Source organism: Littorina saxatilis, linkage group LG13, assembly GCF_037325665.1.
Source record: "Littorina saxatilis isolate snail1 linkage group LG13, US_GU_Lsax_2.0, whole genome shotgun sequence".
NCBI lineage: Eukaryota > Metazoa > Mollusca > Gastropoda > Littorinimorpha > Littorinidae > Littorina > Littorina saxatilis.
In genome coordinates, this window is record NC_090257.1 from 1,050,583 (window position 1) to 1,059,700 (window position 9,118).

Here is a 9,118-nt window from a genome sequence, read left to right on the forward strand (position 1 = left end):
AAACAAGCTCTGAAAATTAAAAAATTAAAAATATAAAAATTATGATCAAAATTAAATTTTCGAAATCAATTTAAAAACACTTTCATCTTATTCCTTGTTGGTTCCTGATTCCAAAAACATATAGATATGATATGTTTGGATTAAAAACACGCTCAGAAAGTTAAAACAAAGAGAGGTACAGAAAAGCGTCAACTACTACCCCGCTCTTCTTGTCAATTTCACTGCCTTTGCCATGAGCGGTGGACTGACGATGCTACGAGTATTGCTGCGTTGCATTGCGTTCAGTTTCATTCTGTGAGTTCGACAGCTACTTGACTAAATGTTGTATTTTTGCCTTACGCGACTTGTTCAGATTTTGTTTCATTGCATATATACTCTATTATCCCAATGCTTGGACATTTGGGTTGCTTCCTCCCAGTGGAAAGCTAGCAGCAACAAGTCGCGCTGCCCAGGTGTCTGCGTGTTTAGGTGGAATCAGCCCCCTGCACTTCATGGCAGAATGACCGCTACATTGATTGTATGTCATTTCTCAGTTACAGGAGCCAGACAACCACTCTAGATATTCCTTGCAGTTGATAGCTACATCGAGCATCACAGTTCAATAACAGCGACATTTCAGTTTTCAAAGGTATGTGTTATATCTAACGCCTGGAAGATCTCAGAGCTATCGTCCATGAAGTGGTGACAACCCGAATGAACATGGTGTCAAATCACCACCAACGAGGCTATGTTGAGCGTCAATGGGGTCAAGGTTTTGTAACTTGAAAAACGTGTCTTTCTGTACATTTGTGACCCTCCACCACGGAATGACTCAATGAGTCGCATGTCACCTTTGCAGGATTTTCATATTTGTACATTTTCCTACAGAGATTTTTATGCTCTATCCAGTGGTGAAAACCGTTTTAGAAAAGAGCGAAAACTGTTTGAGTTATAAGCCTGTGACTAAGGTGACCCCCACACTGTTACCAGACACTCCCCGGACTTATATTAAGCCTAGCGCAGAACCGCGCGAGGTGACATGCGACTCATTTCGTGGTGGAGGGTCACATTTAGTCAATTGAAATTTTTGTCAACCAATCTTTGACTAAGTCCGGACTTTGGTATTGCATTTCAGCTTGACAGCTTAAACATTAATTAATTAGTTTGCTCATTAAATTTTCATTAAAAACTCATTTTCTCCTACAGATTCAACCATGATTGCATTGTATTCCTAATCTTCTCCTGAATTCAAAAATATATAGATATGTGATGTTTACTTTAAAAACTTACCCAGAATTATAGAAAAGAAGTAAGTTTGCCTGCTTCGCGAAGACGAGCGTGACCCGTCTCCGTCTTCAGGTATGGTTAGCCGAGACTAACTTCAGGCAGTCTCGGCGATGACTGTCTTTCGGTGTTGATCTTTTAATTTGATACCTATAGATTGACTAAATGTTTTTATACCCCTTCACGCGACTTGCTTTAGTTTGATAAGACCATATACAAAGCCACACAGTCTGCAAGGTATCAGTACCCCTCAAAATGCTTAGGCCAGTGTAAAAAAAACTAAAAACAGTAACGACAACAGAACGGACGGACAGTACATCACAAAATAAAATTCGCCAAGGACAATATCTCCTGTAGTATCTTACCACCAAAGGAAGCATGCAGTTACTTACCCAGCTGGGCACCGACAGCAAAATAAACAGAGTACCGTAGTCAACACGCGGTTATAGGTGACTGTCATGCACTGAGTGCAGCGACCTGGGGGAATCACCTCACTGTCGTCGTCATCGTTGTCATCATCCTCCACGTCGAAGCTGCCCGACTTGGATAACTTGCTTTTGGATCCGGATTTTCTGCGTTCACCGGCTGCGTTTTGATTTTTGTTCAAGGTGTGGAGGCCTGTTGCAGAAGCCGCATTTACGTTGGAATTGAGTAAATCTTCTGCCATGCACTGGGCCGCTCGACGCCTGAACGATTTGAGGGCTCTGGGGCCTTTCTTTTGAAACTGCTCGTACTCGTAGTCATGGTACTGAAGGATGGTGTCAAAGGGGATGTCTTCAACAGGGTCTCTGGCCTCTGGAGCTGGGTCGGGGTCCTGCTTACACGACCTCAAGCCAAGCTTTCTCAGTTTGGCTTTGAAGGTTTTTTTATTACCGTCTGATTTGATCTTGGAACTCTCCCTTCTTTTGGGCGTAACTCTTTTTTCAGTGAAGGCTTCATGATTTCGAATGGTTGTTTCTTGACCCGGAATCTGTGAGCAGAACCAACATGCCTGTGGCCTAGGCCCAGCAGAACGCTTTGTCACTTTTTCAGAGAGTTTAGCCTTCCTCTGTTGTTGTGGTGAACTGTTCTCTTTTCGGGGCCGAGTCTGCATCTGTTGCTTGCTGTTTAGTTCTTTGGATGAATAGAATTCACTCTCCCCGTCTTCGTTTTGCTTTGGAGCTTGATCACCACTGCCAATGTGTGTTGGAACAACAGCAGTCAATGTATCTGGCTGATGTAGTTTGGCTTTTCTTCTACTCGTCTTTTCCTTTAGTTTGTCCAAGTATGACTTCCTCGAACAGTCTCCTCTCTCGTTTTCAACGCCCTGTGGGTATGATGTGGTATAACTCTCTGTTTCTGAGGGTAGCTCTCTTTGCTCTCTCGCTTCTCCTAGCGGGGTCTGCTCCCATTTCTCACGACAGGGAGGAACACCCGGGGATAGCTTTATTTCAAAGAGCTGGTTAGTACTTGTCTCCGACTGCAATACGGCCTCGGTGATTCCTTTGCCTTTGGCCTCGATACTAGTAATTGCCTCCATACTGGTCTTAATCGCTGTACAGGCCTTTGCCTCAGTATTGCCTTTTCCTTCAACAGAGGCACACGCCTCGAACATTGCCGTCTGTTGCATACTTTTTGTTTTCTCCAAAATCACTTTTGTGTTTGCATTAGCACTATCTGTAGATCCAGTAGTTGGCTCTTTAACACCTTGCGGTTGAAGAAACTCTTGCTTGTTTGCTTTTAGCTTATCAAAGTAAGCTCCACATGAATAAGTGCTGTTCGTCTGTGAGCTGGGAAGAGCTTTATCTGAATGTCTCTTGTCCCTTTTCCTGCTCTCTCCCACCAGCCTGACCACGTTGTGTCTGAGGTGTGTCAAGGCGTTCTGGAACCACGGTGTCGCTGTGATGAAGCTGAACTGCTCCGAGAGATGGCCCGTTCTATAGGGTCGTTGCTGGCTGTCAGAGCTAAGCCTGCCAGATTCTGGCTTCGAGGCATCAGTACGCTTGGGTTTCTTGACTTGAGTTTCTTTGCTGTTGTTCATGTAAGCAGAGTTGTTGCTGTTCAAGTTATTGTCAACGCTACTGGCAGGTTTCTTGCCTCTTTCAGCAGCAAATGGTTTGCTGGTGGGGAGATGACAGATGTTGTTACTCAAACTATCTCTAGCATCGCTTCCCCCACTCGCTTCAGCAACTGTAAAACTTGAATCAGTCCCGAAGAAAGCTTCACGAGAACCGAACTGTTTGGTCGACATTCGACCACTTTCGTCGTGATGTTTCACGTCATTGTGAACAAGAGCAGCGCTAGCACGCTGACTCTCACTCAGCTCCATATCAGCAGCAGAGAAGTTTTCATTCTTGTCTGAGACCGAGCTGACCTTAACATCGGAGTGACTCTTTTTCTCCAACTCGTTGCCCCCAGATATGTCTTGGACTATATTCTGGGACGTTTCACCGCTGCCAGTGGTCAACCCATCGCTGCTGCTGACACCAACCTCCACAGCACCGCCTGGCTTGGACCCTGAGTGTACAGACGACTGGGTGTCCACTGAGCGTTCAGGCGAGGTGTTGTTCAGCGAGGGTTCAGGCGAGGTGTTGTTCAGCGAGCGTTCAGGCGAGGTGTTGTTCAGCGAGGGTTCAGGCGAGGTGGTGTTCCCCGAGTCTTCAGGCGAGGCGGTGTTCGATGAGGCTTCAGGCGAGGAGTCGTTTACCGAGGATGAGGCTTCAATCTCGCTGTCGTTTTCGAGGGAGAAGCTGCCGATGCTGTCCGTGTCCTCGGGGGCATTGTGGAAGCACTCCTCATCCAGGTCGAACACGGGATACTTGCGGGTCGAGGGCCGGCGGCTGGTCTGCGAGAAGAGCGCCCCCATCAGCATGTTGATAGGCATCACCACCAGGGCGCTCTCAATGCCGATCGCGATGGAACGCAGGTTCAGCCTGAGCGGCCCTTTGGTCACCTGAAGGCAAACCAAGGCCAAGTTGAACTAGATAACAATGATAATGTACTCACCAGAACACCGCAACAACAATACAAAAACAACAATTAGTTTCGACTTTACGTCTTCGTCAGCACAAGTTACTAAAACAATAAGCTAAAAAGAAGAGTTGACAGAAAAAGACAATGAAGAGAACGAGCACAGAAGAATACAGACAGAGTGTAACGTGCCTTTAACCTTGAAACAAAATCTAAAAATCTTCTTCTTTCTTCTTTTTTTGGTTACCGTTAGGGACGACACTAAGTCGAAACTAATTCTTGTTTTTACATTTAGTCAAGTTTTGACTAAATGTTTTAACATAGAGGGGGAATCGAGATGAGGGTCGTGGTGTATGTGTGTGTGTGTCTGTCTGTCTGTGCGTGTGTGTGTGTAGAGCGATTCAGACCAAACTACTGGACCGATTTTTATGAAATTTTACATGAGAGTTCCTGGGAATGATATCCCCAGATGGTTTTTTCAATTTTTCGATAAATACTTTTGATGACGTCATATCCGGGGTTTTGTAAAAGTTGAGGCGGCACTGTCACACCCTCATTTTTCAATCAAATTGATTGACATTTTTGTAAAGCAATCTTCGACGAAGGCCGGACTTCGGTATTGCATTTCAGCTTGGTGGCTTAAAAATTAATTAATGACTTTGGTCATTAAAAATCTGAACATTGAAATAATTTTTTTGTATATAAAACGATTCGAATTTACGTTCATCTTATTCTACATCATTTCCGTATTCAAAAAACATATAAATATGATATATTTGGATTAAAAACAAGCTCTGAAAATTAAAAATATAAAAATTATGATCAAAATTAAATTTCCGAAATCGATTTAAAAACAATTTCATCTTATTCCTTGTCGGTTCCTGATTCCAAAAACATATAGATATGATATGTTTGGATTAAAAACACGCTCAGAAAGTTAAAACGAAGAGAGGTACAGAAAAGCGTGCTATGCAGCACAGCAAAACCACTACCGCGCTGAACAGGCTCGTCAGTTTCACTCCGTTTTGCACAAGCGGCGGACTACGGTCATTGTGAAAAAATGCAGTGCGTTCAGTTTCATTCTGTGTGTTCCACAGCTTGACTAAATGTAGTAATTTCGCCTTACGCGACTTGTTGTATTCTTGTTGCTGCTTTCTGGTGAGAATATTGTCATTGTTATCTTGTTCCAATTCTCTCACCTGCAGTCCCTTGTTCCATTTCTCTCACCTGCAGTCCCTTGTTCCATTTCTCTCACCTGCAGTCCCTTGTTCCATTTCTCTCACCTGCAGTCCCTTGTTCTAATTCTCTCACCTGCAGTCCCTTGTTCCAATTCTCTCACCTGCAGTCCCTTGTTCCATTTTTTTTCAAGGCCAAGTTGATTGTATAGTTAAACTTCCCAATAACAACCTTAAATATGTTCAGAAAAATCGATCGGAAAACGCGGGGTGTAGTTATAAGGAGGGGTCGTTATGGGATATTCCACTGTATACCGACTATATGCGCACATAGACAGAATCAGTAGACAAATAAAGATATCTCACCTGAAAGGAAAAAATGATAATATTGTTTCGATTCAATTATTCATGACCTAGGATAGCTATTAGTTGGTTTTAAAATGTCTAGTGTTGCTTGCAGTAAGGACGTAACATTTGTTTTGTATGTGACACCAATAATGTTATACTAAGTTATCAATACAAGAGGAACATGTGCACGTGTTTATTCAGCACACGCTGCATAGCATGCACACCATAGTTAGTATTCACCCCGATCACAAGGGAAAGCCGATCGGAAGCGTGGCACATGCTCCGGATGTTGTGAAAAGCGTGTCCGATGTAGTATTCTGTTTATCCTACATACTGTACTTACGTGTATTTTACTAAAAATGTCCTGCAGTCGAGGCAGCTAAATTGAAGACGCTTGTTTTGGAACCTCGATCTCTTCTAAAGCCTCGTGCAATCTATTACGTCAAAGTAAAGAAACGTCACTCTGAAAGTGTGGCGTGACGTGTTAGTTCTAAAATTTCATCGAGGGTCATTAGCGAGCGCAATTTTTTTTCTCTATAATGACGCTTGTCTCGGTCATTTTGGCACCATAAGCAGTGGAAAAACAGGTCCCCGCCAGACTTGGTTGACATGACCTCATTTGCATGATATACACACGTGTGATTTGAACGATTATTATCTCACGAGTGTCTCTCTCACGTATGTAGGATAAATGAAAAATGAAAATGAGGCTCATAAGCACACAAAAACACATACGTTCAACACCCTCCCAGCCTTGCATCCGATTCTAGCTCTATTACCTGTTGTTCTGGGTCACTGGACGGTATTCCGAAGAACATGAGGTTGGCCAGCATGCCGGTGAGGAGCACGGTCATGGCGCACGTGACTCGCTGCACTCTCGTGAAAGGACTGAAAATAGGACAGTACGTGTTGACCAGAGGAGAGAGTCGTCGCTGCACTCTCGTGAAAGGACTGAAAATAGGACAGTACGTGTTTACCAGAGGAGAGAGTCGTCGCTGCACTCTCGTGAAAGGACTGAAAATAGGACAGTACGTGTTTACCAGAGGAGAGAGTCGTCGCTGCACTCTCGTGAAAGGACTGAAAATAGGACAGTACGTGTTTACCAGAGGAGAGAGTCGTCGCTGCACTCTCGTGAAAGGACTGAAAATAGGACAGTACGTGTTTACCAGAGGTGAGAGTCGTCGCTGCACTCTCGTGAAAGGACTGAAAATAGGACAGTACGTGTTTACCAGAGGTGAGAGTCGTCGCTGCACTCTCGTGAAAGGACTGAAAATAGGACAGTACGTGTTGACCAGAGGTGAGAGTCGTCGCTGCACTCTCGTGAAAGGACTGAAAATAGGACAGTACGTGTTTACCAGAGGAGAGAGTCGTCGCTGCACTCTCGTGAAAGGACTGAAAATAGGACAGTACGTGTTGACATGAGGAGAGAGTCGTCGCTGCACTCTCGTGAAAGGACTGAAAATAGGACAGTACGTGTTGACCAGAGGTGAGAGTCGTCGCTGCACTCTCGTGAAAGGACTGAAAATAGGACAGTACGTGTTGACCAGAGGTGAGAGTCGTCGCTGCACTCTCGTGAAAGGGCTGAAATTAGAACAGTACGTGTTTACCAGAGGAGAGAGTCGTCGCTGCACTCTCGTGAAAGGGCTGAAAATAGGACAGTACGTGTTTACCAGAGGAGAGAGTCGTCGCTGCACTCTCGTGAAAGGACTGAAAATAGGACAGTACGTGTTTACCAGAGGTGAGAGTCGTCGCTGCACTCTCGTGAAAGGACTGAAAATAGGACAGTACGTGTTGACCAGAGGTGAGAGTCGTCGCTGCACTCTCGTGAAAGGACTGAAAATAGGACAGTACGTGTTGACCAGAGGTGAGAGTCGTCGCTGCACTCTCGTGAAAGGACTGAAAATAGGACAGTACGTGTTGACCAGAGGTGAGAGTCGTCGCTGCACTCTCGTGAAATGACTGAAAATAGGACAGTACGTGTTTACCAGAGGAGAGAGTCGTCGCTGCACTCTCGTGAAAGGACAGAAAATAGGACAGTACGTGTTTACCAGAGGAGAGAGTCGTCGCTGCACTCTCGTGAAAGGGCTGAAAATAGGACAGTACGTGTTGACCAGAGGTGAGAGTCGTCGCTGCACTCTCGTGAAAGGACTGAAAATAGGACAGTACGTGTTGACCAGAGGAGAGAGTCGTCGCTGCACTCTCGTGAAAGGACTGAAAATAGGACAGTACGTGTTGACCAGAGAGAGAGTCGTCGCTGCACTCTCGTGAAAGGACTGAAAATAGGACAGTACGTGTTGACATGAGGAGAGAGTCGTCGCTGCACTCTCGTGAAAGGACTGAAAATAGGACAGTACGTGTTGACCAGAGGTGAGAGTCGTCGCTGCACTCTCGTGAAAGGACTGAAAATAGGACAGTACGTGTTGACCAGAGGTGAGAGTCGTCGCTGCACTCTCGTGAAAGGGCTGAAATTAGAACAGTACGTGTTTACCAGAGGAGAGAGTCGTCGCTGCACTCTCGTGAAAGGGCTGAAAATAGGACAGTACGTGTTTACCAGAGGAGAGAGTCGTCGCTGCACTCTCGTGAAAGGACTGAAAATAGGACAGTACGTGTTTACCAGAGGTGAGAGTCGTCGCTGCACTCTCGTGAAAGGACTGAAAATAGGACAGTACGTGTTGACCAGAGGTGAGAGTCGTCGCTGCACTCTCGTGAAAGGACTGAAAATAGGACAGTACGTGTTGACCAGAGGTGAGAGTCGTCGCTGCACTCTCGTGAAAGGACTGAAAATAGGACAGTACGTGTTGACCAGAGGTGAGAGTCGTCGCTGCACTCTCGTGAAATGACTGAAAATAGGACAGTACGTGTTTACCAGAGGAGAGAGTCGTCGCTGCACTCTCGTGAAAGGACTGAAAATAGGACAGTACGTGTTTACCAGAGGAGAGAGTCGTCGCTGCACTCTCGTGAAAGGGCTGAAAATAGGACAGTACGTGTTGACCAGAGGTGAGAGTCGTCGCTGCACTCTCGTGAAAGGACTGAAAATAGGACAGTACGTGTTGACCAGAGGAGAGAGTCGTCGCTGCACTCTCGTGAAAGGACTGAAAATAGGACAGTACGTGTTGACCAGAGGTGAGAGTCGTCGCTGCACTCTCGTGAAAGGACTGAAAATAGGACAGTACGTGTTGACCAGAGGAGAGAGTCGTCGCTGCACTCTCGTGAAAGGACTGAAAATAGGACAGTACGTGTTTACCAGAGGAGAGAGTCGTCGCTGCACTCTCGTGAAAGGACTGAAAATAGGACAGTACGTGTTGACCAGAGGAGAGAGTCGTCGCTGCACTCTCGTGAAAGGACTGAAAATAGAACAGTACGTGTTGACCAGAGGTGAGAGT

General features: G+C 45.5%; 1 protein-coding gene across 1 annotated transcript in view; it reads right to left on the reverse strand.

The window, feature by feature from the left end:
- Window positions 1–9,118, reverse strand: part of LOC138946219 (uncharacterized) — a 138,564-nt gene that overhangs the window by 20,217 nt on the left and 109,229 nt on the right. The window contains exons 30-31 of the mRNA XM_070317743.1: window positions 6,515–6,623; window positions 1,656–4,195 (exon numbers count right to left, since the gene is read on the reverse strand). Of these exons, the coding sequence (XP_070173844.1) occupies window positions 1,656–4,195; window positions 6,515–6,623 (2,649 nt within the window). The remainder of the gene's footprint in view (window positions 1–1,655; window positions 4,196–6,514; window positions 6,624–9,118) is intronic.